Here is a 23,404-nt window from a genome sequence, read left to right as displayed (position 1 = left end):
ATTTTCCAATAGTAGAACTAAAAAAAAATCTGTTGCTGGAGGTGTTAAATGTTAGATTTGATCAAACTATTTTGTCGAAGGGTACATTGTTGTAAATAATCTTGTTAATGTTTTTGGGCCTGTGCACTACTCCAACAAATGACTTTTTGCCTTTCCCCGTCTGTTGTGCCAATATCATCATTAACTAACAGAGTCACCCTTTCCTAGTTACCTGACATTCCAAAATATTCTATACCCTTCAAAAATCCATGACATCCTGAAGCCATATTTCTGTATTGGCTGCCAGATTGTACTCCATTTCTGCTGTATTCTCAGTTCACCTGTTTAGTTTTGAATAGTCAGTGCATTCAAAAGTCTTCAGTTTTACCTTTTGTAAATTCTAGACTTACCTGTTAGTTAACTCTTCATTTGTGCTCTCTAATCTCTCCTGCCACAGTCTATTTATCGTTTCTCATATAAATGGCTTTGTCCTTGGTCTTGACTTTGCAATTTGATTTACCATGTCCTCCTAAATTTGATTCTGTTCTCACTATTTAGTTTAGTATCCTCTCTCCTTCCCCAATCGTGAAGTTGGCAAGAACGCTGACTCCAGTATGGTTTAGACAGAGCACGCTTCTAGTACAATATATTCCGATACCAAAAATGGAGCAAGCTCATTTAGAAAAGTAGACAATCTATGGGCCTGGAGTAACGTGTAGGCCAGACCGGGTAAGGACAGCAGTTTCCTTCCCTAAAGGACATTAATGAACCAGACGATTTTTTTCCCCCAACAGTCAGCAATGGTCATCATTAGAGTCTTAATTCCAAATTTTTATTGAATTCAGATTCCATTATCTGCCATTGTGGCATTCAAATGCATGTCCCCAGAAGTTGGTCTGTAGATAAATAGTCCAGTGATTCTACTAGGCCATGGCCTGTCCTGAGAATTTAATGACAATTAAAGCTCATTGCAAGGTAAGGTACATAGAAATGAGCAAAAAGCAAATTCCTTCACCGAAATAATCGTAGATGTTGGACTAATCATAGGATTAGGATAGCTTTAGGGTACCAGGAGAGCTGTCAGCTTCAAATGATTTATCATATTTGCATCTAAATGTGTTATGCGAACAGGTTGATTAGGAAATAGCTGCATGTTGTGACACAGCTCAATCTTTAAGGGTGATAGAGGTGGGAATACTCGAATTTTAAAAATTATTTTTGAGATGAGCACTGGAAATGCTATTGCATACAAGGCTATGGGTCCCAGGAGGACCATGTTCAAGTCCCACCTGCTTCACAAGTGTGAAAAAACATCTCTGAACAGGTTGATTAGAAAATTAACTACAACATGTTTAGAGATAGAATCAAAAAGGCCGTTTGGTCTGCCCATCATCAAGCAGCTGTCTCATTTAATCCCATTTCCCAGCACTTGGCCCATAGCTTCATAGACATTTTCTAATCAACCTGTTCAAATATGGTTTTTGACACTTCTGGAGCAGCTGGGTAACGAAGCGGCCCTCCTGATCCAGAAGTAGACACTACTAGTGGACCACCCACTTAAGTTGTTGGTGGAATTAAAATTTAATTCATTCAGGGCACTTGTGTGATGCTAGTGTCCCTGCCAGGAGGCCCAGATTTAAGTCCCACCTGCCCCAGAGGTGTCTTAATAACATCTCTGAACAGGTTGACTAGAAAATACCTTAAAAGGCACAAAGTAGTCGAGGCTGACAGCTGGAAAGGTGGATCTCCAGCTTCTGCTTTGCCCCTCAGCGCGTGCGCAGCATGGCCAAAGGGGCGGGGCACGATGGCCAGCACGCCCCCGGAAGCGGTGCCAACATGACGACATTGCCGCTGGCGGCGACTCCCCTTTCTCTTTTCGGCGGCGTCCGTTCCGATCGCAGGGTGAGTGTGCCCAGCTCTTGGGGATACGGCGTTTCAGCGGGGCTCCGATGGGGTGAGGATCGTGGCCCCATTGTTGAGAGCTCCCACTGGGCCTCGGGCTGGTGGGGAAGGCGGGGGGGGGGCGGTGGTAAGAGTGCTCGCCGCCTGATGAGGCGGTGAAGAGGAAGCTGCCGCGTGTGTGTGGAGTGGGCCTCAGGCTCTGAGCCCGGGCCTTGGAGAGGGCACACTCTTGTTCACAAGGAACCGCTACAACCTGCAGTTTAAAAAAAACATCCAGATAGTGTTGGAGATGCTTAACGATTTTATGATATTATCTGTGAGGAGAGAGAAATACCGAGACGATTTCGAAATACTGCAGGCACCCCACACAAATTAGCAAAAAGCACACTTCATCATTCAAATAATTATAAGTATTCACAAGAATTAATACAGCAACAGATGGGAAAAAAAACTGTTGGACATACTCGTGATGTAGTGGGATATCAGGCGAGCTGAGTTTGAATGTGTGAACGTTTTAGAGAAAGTGCACCAAGTCCCTTTGTGTTCAGGCTTTCTGTAGTTTTTCTCCATTTAAATAATACCGTCCTTTTGTTCTAGCTTCCAAAATAAACAACTTCACATTGTTCCACATTATATTCTCATTTGCCAACATTTAGCCCATTAACCTATCACTGTATTCGTGTTGTGTGCAAATTTGGCTATAATACCTTCACTTCCTTCCTCCAAGCCATTAGCATATTATTAACAGTTGCAGTCCCAGCACTGATCCCTGTGGAACCCCACTGGTTACGGGTTATCAACCTTGGGGAGGATAAAAAACCCTTATTTGCATTCACTGTTTCCTACCCTTTAGCCAAATCAGTATCCATGCCAATATACTACCTCCAACGACATGAGCTATTATAACGTTATCTTTTGTGGGGTACCTTGTTGAATGCATTCTGGAAGTCCAAATACAAACATATTTACAGGTTCCTCTCTGCACACTGAATGAGACTTCCTCAAAACTCTAACTCTAACAGACACTATTTCCTTTTCATGAAGCCATGGTGACTTTGCTTGATTGGATTGATTTTACAAATGTGTTGCTACTAGTTATTAAATTGATTCCAACAACAGATGTTAGGTTAATCCACTTGATTTTTCCCTCCTTTTTGGGGTGTCACGTTGGCAGTTTTCCAAATCTCTGATACTTCTCCAGAATCCAAGGATTGTTGACAAACTTAATCCTTTCCCCACATTCTTTAGTATTAATGGAATGTTTGTGGTATCTTCCACCATAAAGACTATGCAAAATCAGTCGGGGTGGCACAGTGGTTAGCACTGCTGCGTCACAGTGCCAGGTACCTGGATTCGATTCCACTTTCGGGCGACTGTCTGTAAGAATGTTGCACATTCTCCCCGTGTCTGCGTGGGTTTCCTCTGGGTGCTCCCACAGTCCAAAGATGTGCAGGCTCGGTGAATTGACCGTGGTAAATTGCCCATACGGTTCAGGGATGTGTAGATTAGGTGGGTTATAGGGAAATGGGTCTGGGTGGGATGCTCTGAGGGTCGGTGTGGACTTGGACTGCGGGGCCTGTTTCCACACTGTAGGGATTCTGTGATCTATGATGAAAATATCTGTTTAACTCCTCTGCTATTTCTTGGATTCCACATGCTGAAAGCAGCAGAGGCTTCATTGCCATCTCAGAATTAACTGTGTGTACCCAATTACTGTTTCAGCATTCTTCAAATGTCTTTTACGTGTACTTTTGTGGGGGAAAAAACTGAAGCTGAGATTTGATTGAAACATTTGAGTTTCTTTAGTCTTTTAATATTATTTTAAGCAAACGTACTTCCTCCATTGGAGGGTTGTTCTCTGTTTGAAATTTTTTCTGATTCTGTCTTGAGAACTCCAGTTAATATTCCAAGTGCTAACTGAGGAAAAGAATGCATTGTTGCCTGTTCAGTCTGAAGTTTACTGTTGAAGAGTGGGGAAATCCGTTTGTGTGTTTTTTTTGAATTTCTGTTGGTAAGATTGTTCTAATAGCAGTTGGAGCATATAGCTCCTTATAAACATTCAGCACTAATAAATTGCTGATCAATCATAAGCAAATGCCCAAGCTCACGAGTTGTCAGAGAACACTGTCTTCTCACATCCTTCTTGAGCTGCCTGTAAGCCTTTACTGTAATCATGTCACTCTTCCATTTCTAGCTACCCTTGTGTGGTTTACTTTCGCCTACCCAATTGTGGCCACAGAATCTCCTGCAATGCTTTTCCACCTCAAGATTATCTCTGTAATCCATCCTTGGACCACTCTAGTCTCTTACTAAGGTGCTAACCTCAAAAACACAATCTGAAAAGCCAATGCACATACATGATGAAGACGGCAACTTCACCACAAATTGCCCTCAACCAATCCTGGCACTATGTCTCAGAGAGCTGGTCCTTGTACCGTTTTGCATGAGCCAAAATCTCCCTGAAATAAGCATGGGGAAGACCTAAAGCTAATGTCCCAATTGAAAACCCTTAATAACATATTTGACCCTGACAAAATAGCCTCGTTCCACCTCTGTAACATCACCTGTCTTTGCATGTGTGTTGGCCTATCTTCTGAAACTCTTCCACAATGTTGTTACTACAAGGGATCCCTGACTTAAGAATGCAATCTCATTCATGGATGTAATTTTCAGGATCCGACATTTGAGCGTTTCCTACTTACGAATGGCTCCTTTATATTGTCCTGAAATTTGTTCCAATTTCTGTACAAATCAACTTGCAGATGTTGCAACCTGGAGCCTGCCTGTGCTAGAAACAACCTTTGCAGGGCTCTGGTCTCTTCCATCATCAATAAACTTCACATTAGCCACGACACTGCTGCCTTTATTCTAATTCTCACCAACTCCTGTTTGCTCTTTGACCCAGTGCTTCCTTTCCTAAATCACCAGTGTTTGAGAGAGCAAATGTTCTGAGGGTAATATTGTCAATCTCCTATCCAATTCACTCACGCTATGGCCTCTGCCAGTGGATAAACTCTTTGACCCCCCTCTGGTACTAAATATTCGATGTCAAAATCCCAAATGACATCAGCTGTGACTGAGCTAAGATATTCCTCTTTGTTTTTGTCTGCAGCTTTTTAGATGCTTGATCACACCATCCTCCGGTGCCTGTCTACCCTTGCCCTGGATGAGACTGTTCTCACTTGGTTTCATTGAGCCTACCTAATTATCTATTACAATGGCTTCTCTTCCTGGTCCTGCGCCATTATCTCTGGCATTCCCCAAAGATCTGTCCAGCTGCCCTCCTATTTCTTATCTACCTGCTGCCCCGCAGTGACATCAGTCAGAACTACAGCATTTGTTTTCACATGCACACAGACAGCACCGAGCTGTACTTCACCGCCACCCCTCTTGAATCCTGCACCGTCGCTGAAGTATCAGACTGCTTATCTGACATTGAACACTGAACGAGCACAAATTTCCTCCAGCTGAATATTGGGAAAATTTAAAGCCTTATTTTGGCACGCTGCTCCAAATTTTGTTCCGTAGTTTCTGACTCCTTTCTTTCGGAGCAGTCACTGAGATCGGACCAGTCTGTTAGCAACCTATGTCACGTATGACCCTGCAATGAGCTTTCAACCACACATTTGTCTCAGGGATAGAACTGCCCATTTCTGTCTGTCTGACATTGCTTGACTTTACCTTGACTCGGATCGTCTTTATTACCTGTAGATGTCCAGTACATTCCTGGCTTGTCTTCCATGTTGTTCCCAGTATTCTCTCTAATTTTCTTAATGGCTGTGTGGTCCCCCACCGCTGTGATCAGTGCGCCAATGCCATGGTGCAGCTGCATGTGCGCCAGCTTAGAAGGAACATTGAATCTGCTCTGGAAACTTTAAGTAATTCATTTTCTTCTTCTTACGTCTTAACTCTTGAGTCCCATTTACCTGTCACCCCTGTGCTCGCTGATTTACAGTCAGTGTTGTGATTCCAGAATTGTCATTTCTATTATTAAATCCCACCATGACCTGGACTCTCTTTTTCTCTACAAACTCCGGTAGTCCCATCATCCTCCCAAGATTTTGAGGTCACCTAATTCTTCAGTGTTCTGGATTTTAATAGTTCCACTCTTGACAGCTGTTCCTTCAGCTGCTTTAATGGAAAGCTCTGGAAGATTATTTTTGCCCCACTTTGCCTCTACTTTACTTTCTTCCTTTAAGACCACTCACTTTGACCGAGCTTTGGTCATGTCACCTCCTACCTTAAGCGGCTCAGTGATATAATGCTCCTGAGAAATGCCTCAAGAAGATTTATTGTGTTAAAGGTGCTGTAATTAGCATCCTTTAAGTTGAGCAAAAGGAATCTTCATCCAGAAGACATGTTTAGTTACTATGTCATTGATATAATTTTGGTCACACATTTGAGTAATATTGCTGATTCATCAATGTAATGGAACTATTTCAATTTTTATTTTCAAGCTGTCTAATTTTTAGTTGAAGTTGAGTATCTAATTTAATATTTGATACAATTTGCTGAAATTTTGACTTTTTATGTGCCTAGATCTCTGCGTAACAGCTGAATTAAAACCCAGCCTCTGAAGAAATCACACACTTTAGAAAGCCAACATGCAGAACGACGCTGGTGAATTTGTTGATCTTTACGTTCCACGTAAATGGTGAGTAACAGATATGAGCACATAATGATCTTCATGTTGCATGCCTAATAGTTAGCTAAATTGTTACTGTTTCTTTCAGCTCTGCAAGCAGCAGAATTATTGCTGCAAAGGACCATGCTTCAATTCAAATCAACATAGCTGAGGTGAGTTGAGTTTCAAAGAACTGGAATGTAAATCTGAGTTATCATTAAGGGTGGATTGGTGTATTTGCACTGGACTTGTTGTCCAGTGGAAGCATTTGGGAGATTTTATAGGGGTGTTCAAAATTCTGTGCGATTTTGATAGTGAGTCATTTGAAGATTTCCAGGTTGTATGCAAAGAAAAGTCAGTTTAAAAATAACTTCCTGGTACACTTTCATTATGTGCCTGAAAATGAATGGGGAAACAGGAATTTTTGTAGAGCTATCCAGTAAGTTCAACTCCTGTTTTTGCCCATGACCCTTCAAATAACACCTTAAATGAAATAAAATGTCCCAAGATGTTTCAACTGAGCATTTTCAAACACAATTTGAATCTGAGCACTAAGGAAGTATTGGGGCAACTGACCAAATGCTTAATCAAGGAATTATGATCTTAGAAGCACTTTAAAAGAGCAGGTAGGTTTAGGAAGGGAATTTCTGAAGCTTGGGCCCCAGGTAGTGGAAGGCACAATGATCAAGGGTGGAGTGATTAAAATCGGAATGCATAGGGGTTAATAAAATAAGATGGTTTCAGAGAACCAATGATGCCCACATTAATTTGAGTTCCTCAATTTTAACCCAGTAACAGTAGTATAGTTTGAATTAGCAATGGTTTGCTGCTTGAAGCAGAATTTGCTAGGTGCTATCCTAATGCTCCTGCAGTTTTTGTCCTTCTGGGTGGTGGAGGATCTGTACTCTCTTCTAAAGCCTTAACATCCTTTCGAATGCATGGGTCTGAATTGAAAATTACGCTAGTTTAGGTTTTGCACAACTTCCTCGCCTTTGTATTTGTTGTTCATCTGAAGAAAGCAGGCATGCCATATGCTGTTTTAACAGCTGCCTTAATTTTTCCTGCCACCTTCAAAGTTTTATGCACTCTCTTGAAAAATGTGCCATTTCATTTGTGTTACCTCTATTTTCCTACAAAAATGTATCACTTCACACATCTCTGCATTAAGTATTGTTTATTGTCTGTCTGCACATTTCACAGTCATCGTCCTCCTGAAGTCTACTTCATTCCTCATTGCCTTTCCAAGTTTTTTATTATTGCACCCCTTGACTCAAGTCCAGGTCATTGTTGTATATCAAAAAGAGCAGTGGTTCAAATACCGTTCCTAAGGAACCTTAGTTTCTAGCCTGAAAAATGTCGATTCATTGCTATTTTCTGATCCATGTCCTTTACCAAATTTCAGATTCATGTTGTCACTGCTGTCCTGAGCGCATTGGTTTTCCTTTTGTTGGTAAATTTATTACGTGGTACTTTGCTAGCTCCTTTTGAAAGTCTTTATGCATAATATCAGCTGCACTATCCTTACTGTATTACCACACTATTGTTCCTTATGGTTCTGACTTGTGATAAATGGTCAAATGGTAGAAATATCAGTGTTAAGTTATGGAATTTGTTTATAAGATGTCTGAGATATCTGTTGGCCCTTTCCTAATGGTTTAATCTTTTTATTAATTTTATCTTAGGTTGATAAAGTAACAGGAAGATTTAATGGCCAGCATAAAACCTATGCTATCTGTGGAGTTATCCGTAGAATGGTATGTATGTATTCTGGGGACACTGAAGGAAATATCTTCCCGCCTTGGCATAGTACCTTCCATTTGTTTTGTAATGTAGGCTCTGGTGATACTGAAGGACACCATTTCTACTTATCTTCAGATTTAAGGTTGTTACTGTATAATAACTACAGAGAACACTGTGTCCTAACACTAAATCAAATTTATTTACATTTGTTCCTAATGGAAATTTTGAGGACGTTTTAAAGTTTCCTGAACTGAACAATATCCTTTCTGAACATAATAAGCGATTTGGTTTGCAAGAATTAACTACTGTTTGGATGCAACAAATCCAGAGTGTTGCCTTTTCTCTGTATGAAATCAATTTGAAAATAATAGAAAATAGGCACTTCTGAACAAGTATGGCTCTTATCTTTCATGTAAATATCCCTCTGTATATTTACATAGGTCTGTATCCGAAAGTGCTCATACGTTTACTGTACTTAACCAAGAGTGAGTGACTGTAAGAAGTATTCTTCCTGGCTTAGCTGACTGTTGGTAGGTCAGTATACAGAATAAGGAAGCATGCAGTCTTACCTATTGCTCCTGGCACCATTCAGTAATGAGTTGGACACTTTTGGAATGATTCAGCTCAAAATGGTGGTGCTCTGTAGGGAAACGCAATCAAAACTAAATTTTACCCCCTCACCAAATGAGAGTTTGAAATTTTTCTGTGTGTCCCACTTCAGTGGCAATGTTTTATTCCCATATAATTGCATTCAATTGGATGTGAGGAAAGACTGTTTGTAGCTAGGGTCCTTCCATAAGTAAATAGATTATTGAAGATCCTGTGATTAATGGGATTTGGTGACACTGCTGCAGCATGACTGACATCTATAGAGTTGTACCTCAGCAAGGAGCCCTTCAGCTTCAGCTGCAGAGACACAAAATCTGTCCCAAAATGATCTTCATATCCAAACAAACAGAATGAGTACTTTTATTTTGATACTTGAAACCTGTTTCAAATGTTCTTGTATTTCAAGTATCTGACACATAGTAAGCTTACTATAAATTTAGTCATTTAATCTGTGGCTGCAATAAATGCAACATCTGACGGCCTTTTGGTGACTGGAGAATGCAGTCAAACTTGGTGAGTGCATTTGAAGAGTGATGTTATAGTTTATTTTGTTTCTAATTACAGGGTGAGTCAGATGACTGTATCTTGCGGCTGGCTAAGAATGATGGCATCGTGGCCAAGTAAGTTGAATATTGAGCCTTTACACGTCCTGATTTTCTTTATGGTTGAGTAGTTTTATTTCTGAAATTAACGCATGGGAGATATTGATACTGAGGAGTGAAACATATGATTGTTGCACATGCGGTACCAAATTAATAGGCAGTTTTGTACTGTGATCCCATCCCAAGCCCAACATGATGTTTATTAAAAACAGAAAAATGGGAACATTAGGTCATACATCTGTGAAGAAAGTAAGTTGTCTTTTCAAACCTATAATCTTTCACCAGAAATTAATTAAGAGTGCTCAACCAGATTATAAATGGAACGACTACAGTGAACAGACTGAGGAAAAGTTGATTCTTCCAGTACAGATTTGAACCAAAAGTGGACTAGGTAATAAAAATAGTGACATGAACGGGAGTAAGGCAGGGTGGGCTGTCGAGTGTGGGGTAGGTAGCTTTGAACTGGGATGTGCTTCCAAACTCCGGGGCATTGGTCTAATCCAATTGAGGCTAGGAATAAATAACGTGTGTGAAGCCATCAGTGAGTGCATTGGGAACTGACTACAGAGTTGTAATTGAAGGGGTAAGTGGGAGAAACAGATTTACTGATCTAATCACAGCTGTCTGATCAGACCAGTAGAAGCACAGTGTGTGTTGATCACTGACAGCCAAAATCTCAAGATCGACAAGGGTGGGAGGGAGATATGTGAGAGATCATGGAGCAGTAAAGTCCTTAAAGTGTGTTGTTCTGGTGTTAGTACTTAATTCATCCTGTATTGTATCTAACTGCATGAAATGCTGAGGTCATTTTTGTGATGTGGTGCAAATGCATTAGTCCACAGTTTGACATTAACAGAAGGCAAACAAAGCGAAAACTACTTAAGTCTAATAGTTTCACCAATTGAAATAGCCTGCAAGATGTTGATCTGCTATTCAGGTTAAATTGTACAATGATTACACGATTCCTAATCTCACAAGGAATCAGACCTTTCTAACTTTGGTCACTCATCCCTAAATATAGGAAGATGTTAATAAACTTGGCAGAACAAATATATTTGACAAATGAACTTCAATATAGGTAAAATGTTTGAGGTGGTACCTTTTTTAATAGATTAAAGAGACTACATACTCTGGAAGATAAGTGCCAAAACGGGTTAGAAGTTTGAGGGATCTGGAAAGAGCTCTTTGAAAAAGCAAAGAAAAGGGCTTTTTTTGGATTCATTTTTGGAAGGATGGAATTAAATAGCAGAACCTTTATATGAAACTTGGACAGAATCTTGGTTAAACTAAGTACAATAAATCTTGCTCTCGTTGGAGGCATAGATGCAGTGGGGAAGGTCTAAAAAAAGTCTTGTTAGATGCCAGAAATTAGAGGCTGTTCATCAGGAAAGATTGGACAGGCCAAGTCTCTTCCCTTTAGGAAGGTAATGACTGAGCAACAGAGGTCTTAGGAGAATGAAAGGATTTGTTAGTTTAGATATAGAAATGTTTTTGTTTACAGTTGAGAACAAAACTAGCTCCATAAACATAAGATAGTCACTAATAAAATCAATAGGGAAATCAGGACAAGCCTCTTCACACTCACTGGTTAGAATGTGGTACTCAGAGTCAAACAGGGGGAGGCAGTGGTGTAGAGATGTTATAGCTAGACTATTAATCCAGAAACTTAGTTACGGCTCTCGGGACCTGGATTTTAATCTTGCCATGGCAGGTAGTGGAAGTTGAATTCAATTAAAAATATCTGGAATTAAGAATCTATTGATGACCGTATAAGAATTGAATGATGACCATTAAATCATTGGAAAACCCTATCTGGCTTGCTAAAGTCCTTCAGGGAAATATATCTGCCATTCTGATGGTGGTGTGGCCTATGTGCTACTCCAGATCCATAGCAATATGGTTGACTCTCAACTGCCCTCTGAAATGGCCTAGCAAACCACTCAGTTGTATCAATCACTATGAAGTCTCAACAAAGAACTGAAACTGGATGGACCATTTGGCATCAACGTACATACCAGGAATGATAAGTACAGAAACAGGCCTATCGACCCTGTAAACCAACATCTTACTATCATCTGGCGGCTAGTGCCAAAATTGGGAGAGCTCCCTCACAGTTTAGTTAAGCAAGAGCCTATTATAGAGTATAGTCATACTCATGGAATCATACATGACAGATGATATCCCTGACACCACAATCACCATCCCTGGATATATCCTGTCCCATCAGCAGCACAAGGATATACAGTCGTGAGGGAGTTGCCCTGGGAATCCTTAACATTGACTCTGGACTCCATGAAGTCTCATGGCTTCAGGTTAAACGTGGCCAAGGAAACCTCCTGCTGGTTACCACATACCGTGCTCCCTAGGCTGGTGAATCAGTACTCTTCCATGATGTACAACTCTTAAAGGAAGCACTGAGGGTGGTAAGGGCACAAAATGTACTCTAGGTGGGGGGTTTCAAATGTCCACCACCAAGAGTAGCTCGGCAGCAGTATTACTGATCAAGTTGGTCAGGTCCTAAAGGGCATAGCTGCTAGATGGGGTCTGCAACTGGTAGTGAGGGGACCGACAAGAAGGAGAAAAATATTTGACCTCATCCTTACCAATCTGCTAGCAGCAGATGCATCTGCTCATGTCAGTATTGGTAAGAGGGACCACCACTGCCTCAAGTCTCGCTGTGACATTAAGAATAACTTCCATTGTGTTGTATGGCATTATCACCACGATAAATGGGACAGGCTTGGAACAGATCTAACAACTCAAGACCAAGCATCCAGTGCTGTGGGCTATCAACAGAAGCAGAACTGTACTCCAGTATAATCTGCAACCTAATGACCCGACATATCCTCCACTTAACCATTACCATCAAGCCAGGGGATCAGTTCTGGTTCAGTACACAGTGCAGGAGGGCATGTCAGGAACAGCACTAGGCATACCTAAAAACGAGGTCCAACCTGTTGAACCTACCAAACAGAATTTGGGTGCCAAATAGCATAAGCAGCAAGTGATAGACAGAGCTAATTGACCAATGGATCAGATCTAAGCTTTCTAGTTGTGCTACATCCGCTGTGAATGGTGGTGGGCAATTAAACAACTCACTAGAGGATGAGACTCCACAAATATCGTCATCCAGATGGAAGAGCCCAATACATCAGTGCAAAAGATAAAGCTGAAGCATTCACATCAATTTTCAGCCAAATGTGCTGAGTGGACGATCCATCTCGGCCTCCTCCAATGGTCCCCAGCATCACAGTACCAGTCTTCACCAAATTCGATGCACTCCATGTGATATCAAGAAACAGCTGGGGGCACTGGGTACTGCAAAGGCTATGAGCTCTGACAACATCCAGCAATAATACTGAAGACAAATGCTCCAGAATCTGCTGCTCCCCTAGCCAAGCTCTTCCAGTACAGTTACAACACTGGCATGCCAATGTGGAAAATTGCACAGCTATGTGCAATACACAAAAAGCAGAACGAATCCAACCCAACCGGTTACTGCCCCATCAAGGGAAGGCGACGGTCTAGTGGTATTATAGCTGGACTGTTAATCCAGAGACCCAGATGAATGTTCTGGGGACCCAGGTTTGAATCTCACCATGGCAGATGGTGGAATTTGGATTTAATAAAATATCTGGAATTAAGAATCTAATGCTGACCGTGAATCTGTTGTCAATTGTATGAAAAACCCATCTGGTTCACTAATGTCCTTTAAGGAAGGAAACTGCCCTCCTTACCTGGTCTGGCCTACATGTGACTACAGACCCACAGCAATGTGGTTGACTCTTAATTGCCCTCTGGGCAAGTATGGATGGGCAATAAATGCTGCCTCGCCAGTGACTCCCTCATCCTGTGAATGAATAAAAAAAAGTCTACTCTTGATTATCAGTAATGTGATGGAAGGTGTCATCAACAGTGCTGTCAAGCAGAACCTGCTCAGCAATAAAACAGCTCACTGGCACCCAGTTTGGGTTCTGTCAGTCACTCAACTCATGACCTCATTACAGCCTGGGTTCAAACATGAACAAAAGAGCTGAATTCCAGAGCTGACGTGAGAGTGACAGCCCTTGACATCAAGGCTTCATTCAACTGAGTGTGGCTTCAAGGAGTCCTCCAAAACTGGAATCACATAGGAAGGTGTTTATGGTTGTTCACAGTCCATCTCAGCTGCGGTTAGGAATCCCAAAGGAGTTCCTCAATGGAGTGGTCTAGGCTCAGTAATCATCAGTTGCTTCATCAATGACATTCCCTTCATCATAAGATCAGAAGTGAGGATGTTTGCTGTTGATTGCACAGTTCCTCAGGTACTGAAGCATTCCCTGTTCAAATGCAACAAGATCTTGTAAAAATATCCAGGCTTGGGCTGACAAGAGGTGAGTAACATATGTGCCATGCAAATGGCAGGCAATGACCATTGCCAATAAGAGACAATCTAACCAATGCCCCCATTACATTCAGTGGTGTTACCATGATTGAATCCCCTACTATCAACATCCTTGGGGTTACCATTGACCAGAAACTCAACTGGTATCACCATATAAGCACAGTGGCTACAAGAACAGTTCAGAAGCTAGGAATACTGTGGCAAGTAACTCACTTCCTGACTCCCCAAAGCCTGTCCACCATCTACAAGGCACAAAGTCAGGACTGTGATGGAATACTCTCCACTTGCCTGGGTGCATGCAGATCCAGCAATATTCAAGAAGCTTGACACCATCCAGGACAAAGCAGCCCACTTGATTGGCATCCACACTCTCTACCACTAACGCTCAGTAGCAGCAGTGTGTATTATCTACATGACGCACTGTGGAAATTCACTGAAGCTCCTTAGACAGCACCTTCCAAACCCACAACCATTTCCTTCCGGAAGGACATGGGCAGCAGGTACATGGGAACACCTCCAACTCCAAGCCACTCAACATCCTGACTTCGAAATATATCTCCTGGAAACATATAGTTCCTTCACAATTGCTATGTCAAAATGGTGGAATTCCATCTCTGAAGGGCACATTGTGGGTCAACCTACATGTGGACTGCTGTGGTTCAAGAAGGCAGTTCGCTACCACCTTCTCAAAGGCAATTAGGGATGGACAACAAATGCTGGCGAACCAACAATGCCCATATCCCACAGATTAATTTAAAAAGAAACAAAGGGTGATTGAGGCAAATAGTGTAGGCACCCTTAACAGAAAGCTGGATAAACAGATGAAGGGTAAAGTGACAGAAGGGTGCGTGATGATGGCTGGTATGAGGCTCGAGTACAGCATAACACTGCAAAGACCATTTGGGCCAATTGTTCTGATTCTGTGCTGTAAGTTCATGTTAATAGTGAATGTGGTAAAATACTTATGCCTTTCACTTTGAATTCTTAAAACTTGAAAGGTTTGTTTGTTAGAGTGGGCAATGTGAAAGATTCCTCAAGTGTACCAAGTCCATGTAATGATGAATTGCAATAAAGAATTGCAATAAAGTACAAGGTATTGAGATAAGTTTATTGCTACACTAAAAGTGTACATTGAAATGTCTTTCTTGTTAACTTGCGATAAATAATTTAAAAGTTTTACTGGGTTAACATTTTTAATGTTATTTGCTTCACCTTTATTCTGAATGTCTTTTAAATGTGGTTTTTTGTTTTTCTTTCAGAGTTGTCTAACAAGCTGAAGACTAGTTATGAAAAGTTTCATGTTTGTATAGAAATAAAAATTTGAGCAAAATACATAATGTGCTTTCATGTTTTTGGTTACTAAGTGACAAATAATCACAACAGCTGTTCATTCCACTTTTACCCTTGACTGGTAACATCAGTATATCACACCTTAGCATACCTCAAATTATTTGTTAAAATGAAATTGTTATTTTCCAAAAAAATTGCACAAAAGGCTGTGTGTACAGCATTCTGCACACCCTGTTCTTGCTACTTATGCTGGTCATTTGTGAACAAAAAATCTGACCTCGCAGACCTCAGTTGCAGTTGTCGAATTCTTAGTGAATGTTGCAGACTGAAACACTGACATTGAGAATTTCCTTAATATTACATCTTTTAATGTTGACCTTTATCTAATAGAGGGCATTAAACCTTTACAGCAGACTCCAGAATGGAAGCATGCTAATGTACACGGTTCCTGATCTACTAAAACAACCTGATCCTAATGGGAAAACTGATTCAGGTGCAATCTAGGAAGTGAATTGCAGTTTTCTAAGGAAGTGCAAATTTTAGGTTAAAGAAATCTCAACCTGCTTGGGTTCAGTTTTACCACTCTCTCATCAGTGTGAAAAGATTTCAACTGTGCATCAACACAAGCATTTTGATCTAATACACAGCTGCGTTGGGACTAAGCAATTTGAGAGACTTTCCACGAGGCCATGAAGCTACACTGGTTGCATTATTACTTCAGTTCAATGCAGATTTGAATTTCCAAAATGTCCAGCTTGAATCTCAAATGTGTAAGAAATATTTTTTTAAATTTTGGGAGGTGGGAAGGAGGAAGGCAAAGCTGTGTTGTCACTGCAGTTTGCGGTCTGTAATTCTGAAGGATAACAACGTGGATAATGGTGTTCTATCAATAGCTGTTAATTGTAACAGTTAGTTTAAGTTTCTATTCCTTGCTGACATGTGAGATCTAATAAAAGGTGACTACTGCCTAAAAAGAATACATAGGGACTGTGTTTTCAGATATTATTCATTGCTTTAAAGATCAAATAATGACTGGAACAGTACTTGTTTCCTTGGAATGCTGCTTTGTGCTAAAGACTATCTTGTCATCAAAGGAAAATTCTTGTAAACAATATAGTGATTACAACAGAGAGGTCTTAAATGATAAATTGAGAGCAAGGGATTGCATTCATTAACAGTACATTTGGCTATCTCTAGTATTGAACAGATCATTATTGAGATCAATATAAAATACTAAGTTGGAAGTACTGAATATTGAGTATAGGAGTTAGGATGTCATGTTTTGAATATACAGGACATTGGTTAGACCGCTTTTAGAATACTGCATATAATTCTGGTCACCTATAGGAAGGGTGTCATGAAACTTGCAGGGGTTCAGAGGAGATTTACAGGAATGTAGCTAGGGTTGGAGGGTTTGAGCTATAGGGAGGAGCTGAATAAGCTGAGGCTTTTTTCCCTGGAGTGTTGTAGGCTGAAGGATGACCTTTATAAAATCATGAGGGGCATGGATAATGTCAATAGCCAAGGTCATTTTCCCAGGAAAGGTGAGTCCAACACTAAAGGGCATAGGTTTAAGGTGAGAGGGGAAAGATTTAAAAGGAATATAAGGGGTGACTTTGATGCAGAGAGTAGTGCATGTAGATATCTGGATGGGTATGTGAATAGAAAGGGTTCAGAACGATATGAGCTAAATGCTGGCAAATGGGATTAAGTCAGACTGGGATATCTGGTCAACATGGACAAGTTGGACTAAAGGTCTGTTTCCAAACTGTATGATTGCACGTGATTCACATTTTCATGAGAATAGATTGGGGAGCTGAGTATTAGAGATGGTAAATGGATAGATGTTTTTACTCTGCTTGTGCAGGGGGCTGCCATTGGAGAGTGAGTGGTAGAATCTAAGGTGTTATTGAGGGAAAAGCTCTTTCAAAAAGGAGAATGCAGTTAGTAAAATCATATTGAAGATGTTAGAAGGTGGTTTGATGAATGCAGACGGCAATGGAGTGAAAAGTGAGGACATGGTAACTCCTATCACAGTTGGGATGAAATCAAAAGCTTGAGAAATAGGGTAACTGATCTTTGGAGGGGGAACACCCAGATGAAGTCAAAGGATTTTTCATGAGAAGAAATGCCTCAAATCTTTACATGTGTTTTCCTATTGCCTCATATTAATATTATTTTTATCTATTTGATTTTTTCAGTATATTTGCATGTTCTATAGAATCCCTACAGTGTGGAAACAGGCCATTCGGCCCAACAAGTCCACACTAACCCTCCAAAGAGCATCCTACCCAGACCCATCCACCTACCCTATATTTCCCATGGCTAATGCACCTGACCTGCACATTCCTGAACAGTATAGGTAATTTAGCATAGCCAATTCACCCACCCTGCATATCTTTGGACTGTGGGAGGAAACCAGAACACTGGCAGAAACACACGCAGACAGGGGGAGAACATGCAAACCCTGCACAGCCAGTCGCCCGAGGGTGGAATCAAACCTAGTTCCCTGGCACTCTGAGGCAGCAGTGCTAACCACAGAGACACCGTGCAGTCCACTTTTCAACACTTTGGGGCCTTACAAGCTGACAGCAAGGAGCTGCTGTAAGAGATCTCTAGCTTTATTCTACATCTTTTCTCATAATTACACGTCCCTTAACCGATTTGCATTTTAATCTTTCTTTTTAAAACACAGGTCATCTATTGTTCCCAATTTACATGCAGTGTTACATGTGGGGCATTATTGTAGAGTGGCGATTTGATCTTTCAGCACCAAAATTCATGTCCAGGTTAATACTCGATGGAAAAGTAAACCCTGTTTTTCTACAAAGAAATACTGCATTCTTAAGATAGCTAGGTATGAAATCTTAGGTATAAAGTAGCAAAATAAAGATACTCATCATATCATTTGAGCCCTGTTTTAGAAGGAATTTCTGAGATTTCAAAGGTCGAATTGTATGCTTTGATTTACAATAACCTGTCTGTACTCACTGCCGATGATTGATTCTGGCATTTACTGTTTTGATACTGTAACCAGCTTTGTTAAACACACTGCGATTTAGACCTTGGAACTTCAATAAGAATTGTTTTGGGTTATAATGGGATTGAATTGCCAGCGTTTCCTCACATCTAAATTATTGTCATTGCAGTGACTCTGAAGAAATTTCTAAATTACCTTCCCTGTCACTTATTTTCTACAGAAGCAAGAGTTTAGGGCCAAGCTCCGGTTCAGCGAGTTGTGCAGCAAGCTCAAGAGGCCATGTGGAGTTGCTTGTTCTTACATTCACCAGCAGATGGTGCTAAAATATTTGAGTGCGGTAAATTCAACAATTGGAGATGAATTCTAGGTTAGGAAAGGTGCTAGATCTTGCTGGATAAATGCATTAAATGCCTTCTGTTTTAGAACTCCTGCTTTTTTGACATTATGCATATATACAGCACAGTAATGTATAAAATTGTTATTTGCAGGGATAGTAAGAATTGCAGATGCTGGAGCCAGATATAACACAGTGTGGAGCTGGTTGAACACAGTAGGCCAGGCAGCATCAGAGGAGCAGGAAAGTTGACATTTCCGGTCGGGACCCTTCTTCAGAAATTGCACAAGAGCCATTTCTGAAGAAGGGTCCCAACCCGAAACATCAACTTTCCAGCTCCTCTGATGATGCTTGGCCTGCTGTGTTCCTCCAGCTCCACACTGTGTTGACTCACAGATATTTGTGTGCCAAAACACAATACATGGCTAACCAGACTGCAAGAGAAACAAAACCAGGGTTGAGCTGCCCATTTGTACGTAGCCATGTGGTTGATTCATAACTGCTGTTTGCAATGGCACAACAATCCATGCACTAGACATGAGGGCAACTCACTTTCTAAAGCAGGGCAATTAGGAATGTGCAATTGATGTCAGTGATGCCCTCCATCCTGTGAATGAATTTTAAAAGTGAAGAGTTTGGAGTTGCCTCAGGGAGATACCATTTAGCACAAGAGCCTTGGTGCCAAAGCTAGATACTAACAGTTCCCTTGCACATGTTGCAGAAAGAGGAATCCAATCTACCAGCCTACCACTCCCTTGCTGGAAGGGACTTCCACATGGGGGTTAGCACCAATGGCTGCTATAATAGCTCTGATATTGACAGCCATCCATCCAATAATCCACTTCCTTCAAATACAAGAACTGTGGATTGCTGATTAAGGAGGCATCACTGCTTTTAGTGATCGATATGATTTGCATTCCTGTAGTGAAATATCAGTTGGATACTAATTGAATGAATTCCTTTTCTGTTCATATAAACTCAGGTTTATATGATGGTCTGATTCTCACATGCATGCCATTTGTGATGACCCCCACTTATATCTCGCAATGGCAGATGGTGGAATTCAAATTCAATAAAATCTGGAATTCAGAGCCCAATGATGATCATGAAACCAGTGTTAATTGTTAGGGAAAAGACCCATCTGGTTCACTAAAGTCCTTTAGAGAAAGAAACTGCCATCCTTACAAGTAGTTCTCCTATAAAGTGATAGTTGCGTTTTTGTGTGACCTCGCGCTATAGAAAATTACATTATAAGGGAATCGCTATAGAAAATTGCTATACCTGTACGGCAGAAAGTTTGCATTATACAAACAGTGTCCACTATTCTTCAATTGCTTTACAGCCAATTCATGTTAATGAAACACGCATGATTGACTCTTAATTGCCCCCTGGTTCAAATAGGGATGGTCAATAAATGCTGGCCTGGTAAGTGACATCCACATAATGAATGAATTTAAAAAAAGACACTTTAAGTCCCAAGTGAAGGGATCTTGTGGTACAGTGGCAATGACCTACCTCTCGATTAGAAGGGCTCGGTTCAAATTCTACCTGCCCCAGACATTTCATAATACATCTGAATGTGCTGATTAAAAGTAACTTAAGTGTTTCCCTTGTAGGTTCTTGCAGCATAGTGGTAGTGTGATTTCTGTGTCAGACGGCCCAGGTTCAAGTCCCACCGTGCTCTATTTGCCATAACACATGAACAGGTTAATAATATCTGAAGTGTCCATTCTTTCTCATTTATTACATGTGTGCATTATAGATTGGCTGATGTGACAGTGCAAATGCTGAGGTAGCCATTTCAAACTCTGTTTAAATGATGTTCTTCCATTCTCAGACAAGGTAACCAGTCTTTTTTTTTAATCCAAAAGGATGTGTTGCGCTTTTACTTCCTATTGTGGACTCTGAAGCATTAAAGGGCTTCTAGAATTGTTTTTGTTTCAATTGGGGTGCTTTCAGGAATCTAATGTTGGGAGGAAGAGGAGGAGGAAGAGCAGAAGGTCAGAGAGAGGTCATGTAGAAATAGGCAAGTTAGAAACGGTTAGCCTCCCAGCTGAGACAGTAGGCCCAGGAACTAACAGTCTGCTGCTATCTGAGGAACAACACACATAAAAATCCTCAGTTCTCCAAAGACTGTGACATGGTATAAAAAGATAGGCTGATGCTGCCATCCTTGCTATCAGTGTCCTTGCAGCTGCCAATGTCTTTGCCTCTAATTCCTTTCAGACAGCTACTGGGAATATCAGTAAACCTATCGTCTAACATCACCAAAATGAATCATTGGGCTGGATTTTTGTTGATAGACCCTAGTCATGAGGAAATGTGGGGTCAGGAAGCCACAAGGCCAGACAGTGTTCCCTTGGCCATTTTCAAGTGGACAGCCGATTAAGTAGCCTTGACCAACTGACCAGGATTCACACCCAACAAAGGACAATAGGTGGGTTCTGGAGTCTACCAGAGGCCAATAGGGGGTTGTCCCTCACCCAGAGATTGGCAGCCCCATGGTCAGAAGGGGAATCTGCTGACAGTGTGGGTAAGGGAAGGGGAGGGCACCTAAAGGAGGAGGTGCCCTCTGAAAATCAAACTTCTGTTTAGAAGAAACTTCAAAAATCAGTGCCACAGGTTGTCTTTGTGGAGGGGTACCCCCAGCACTGTGGCCCGTCACCAATGGCTGCAGGGGAAGCTGAAAAGCATCATAGTTTCGGAGGCTGTTCTCTCATTGGAGAGCACAACTAGTGAGGAGTTTAACATAAATGGTCGCCACGCAGCAAACAAGGGCCAAGGTTAAGAAAGCAGGCCTCTGTGGTGATTCCAGCCAGAGCAGGATTTGAACCTGCACTGTTCACATCACTCTACATTGCAAAGTGTCCAGCCACTGAGCTAGCTAGCAGCCAAGTTTTCATGGCTGAATGGTGTGCTGCCTCCTCATCACCTGCTACCAGGAGACCACTTCCATCCATTCAGCCATGCTTGGGTTGGGTTGGGACTGTTTGCTAATTGGACATTTCCAGTTGGCATCTTCAATGTGGCTTTAACAGGTTCTTCATTTGGCTGAAGTGGCCTTTTACAATTGTTTCTTACCCAATCTTAAATACCACCACCCCCAGGTGGAAGACTGTCATGCTGGACAGCAATGGAAAATTATTGGCCTGATTGATTTGGTCCCATCTCTGCAACCAAATGAAATTCCAGCCTCTCAGTTAGGGTCCTCCTTCAAAAGATGCTGCCTTACTTGCTGAGTATTTACAGCATTTTCTGTTTGTTGTTCAGATTTCCAACATTTGCAGTGTTTTGCCTTCATTGTTACTTGTGCCTTTTGGTACCCTTGTTGCTTCAGTTAGTCATTTTGATAGATCGTTTGTAATTAATCCACAAGCCTGTCTTTATTATGGTGCTGACCTCTTACTTGCTGAAAGGTTTTGCTGATGATCTAATGTTTGGCAATCTGCATCATTAAAATACTCTATGAAACAATTGTTGTACATGTTTCAGCAACCGCATATTAGTAATATAGTCTGAAGCATTATCATTTGGCTCCAAGCGATTAGTGTTGGGGGAAGTTTTCATATCAGTTGATATAAACTCCTTTGAAATCATTGAAATACCAAGGTCAGTTTGCTTGCTTAAAGCAAGCTATCATTTGAACATGTTGTATAGTTTACACTCCTTCAAGTCATCCATACATACACTAATAATTGATTTACAAAGACAAAATGAGAGGCTCAAATATAAACAAAACGTGCTCACTTAAACAAGCTATATTAGCTTGCAGTTTTTTTCAGATAATACATCCCTCATTTCAGAGCTGCACTCATAAAAGAAAACAGAATATTGTGAATAAGGAGTCACTGAAATTTCAAAGGAACAAACTATATTTAGTTATGAAGGTTGGACTCATTCATACACTAACATGAATGAAACATGACATCATTCTGAACTTACCTGCTGTAATGCCATTAAAAGGACAGTTTGACTGATAAACCTACTCTGTTTGTGTTACTAAATCACTATTTACTTAACAATGACTTATTTATTTAAAAAGGTAGCTCATGGCCACAAAATTTTCAAAGCTGCTTCTAAAGCAGATAGTGTACCTCAGTGGAATCTTGCCAATTGGAAAAAGAACAAACCCTTGTGTTTGTGCTTCTGTCTCCTTCTGGTTTCCACTCTTTGGCAACATTCCCATCCATTGCACTTTTGACCTTGGGGCTGGAGCTAGTTCTGCGCTTTATCAGACACTGTATTGCTAATGGCCTTATGGGCTGCCTTTCAAATCTGTCAGCTCCATTTGCTTTTCACTTCTACAGCAATTATAATTTTTTGTGAAAAGCCTTTCGTGTTTGTAGATAAGCAAGAAGGCTCTAACTTTAACGTTGTCAAGGAAATCGTTCACTTCTTTTGATACCTGATCCACCCACTTTTTCTCTTATTAAGGGATGGTTTTGGGTTCCCTTTTTTATGCTGTTAAACATTTTCCAAAGGATTCTCATTCTTCTTTGAGAAATGTGTGGCCTGTCTGTGAAATATTGAATTGCCTTCTTTAATTTCCAGCCAAGTTAATTTGTTGCTACAAAATGATACTCAAACAAGCCCAAAACAACTTGGGACTATAGCTGAAGTTGATAAGCAAAGAGCTCTGAATTAGTTTAATTCGGATTAGTATATTTTACAGTGATCTCATATTGCAGTTGATAGCTCCTCTGGAAAGGGACAGTTCTGCAGTAATATTGTTCAAAAACTTGCTTATTTAGGCTTTTGTTCAATAGTACATCAGCTCTGCAATCAGCCACTGAAAAGCGTGAAATAGTGGAAAAAATCACGTTGAGTGTGTTGGGACTTGAGGATATGAGAGGTAGGAAAGTGCACATCATTTTATATTGTGAACAAAAACAAAGTTGCTGGAAAAGCTCAGCAGGTCTGGCAGCATCTGTGAAGAAAAAAACAGAGTTAACATTTCGGG

The 23,404-nt window shown here is 41.0% G+C and overlaps 1 protein-coding gene across 3 annotated transcripts; it reads left to right on the top strand.

Moving 5' to 3' along the window:
- The first annotated feature begins 1,748 nt into the window (after positions 1 to 1,748).
- On the top strand, positions 1,749 to 15,172 carry rps21 (ribosomal protein S21). Of its 3 annotated transcripts, none has more exons than XM_020527023.2 (6): positions 1,749 to 1,881; positions 6,421 to 6,535; positions 6,615 to 6,678; positions 8,188 to 8,259; positions 9,419 to 9,474; positions 15,100 to 15,172. In XM_020527023.2, exons 2-6 carry the CDS (start codon positions 6,486 to 6,488, stop codon positions 15,107 to 15,109), a joined length of 252 nt encoding a protein of 83 aa, XP_020382612.1. In that variant the 5' UTR covers positions 1,749 to 1,881; positions 6,421 to 6,485; the 3' UTR covers positions 15,110 to 15,172. The 3 variants fall into 3 exon arrangements, with proteins under 3 accessions (XP_020382612.1, XP_020382613.1, XP_048464054.1); XM_048608097.1 differs by having other exon boundaries at positions 1,822 to 1,933; XM_020527024.2 differs by lacking the exon at positions 15,100 to 15,172 and having other exon boundaries at positions 9,419 to 9,478.
- Positions 15,173 to 23,404: the final 8,232 nt, after the last annotated feature.

Source organism: Rhincodon typus, chromosome 19 (assembly GCF_021869965.1).
Source record: "Rhincodon typus isolate 14 chromosome 19, sRhiTyp1.1, whole genome shotgun sequence".
Lineage (NCBI taxonomy): Eukaryota > Metazoa > Chordata > Chondrichthyes > Orectolobiformes > Rhincodontidae > Rhincodon > Rhincodon typus.
This window is presented reverse-complemented; position numbering and strand designations above follow the sequence as displayed.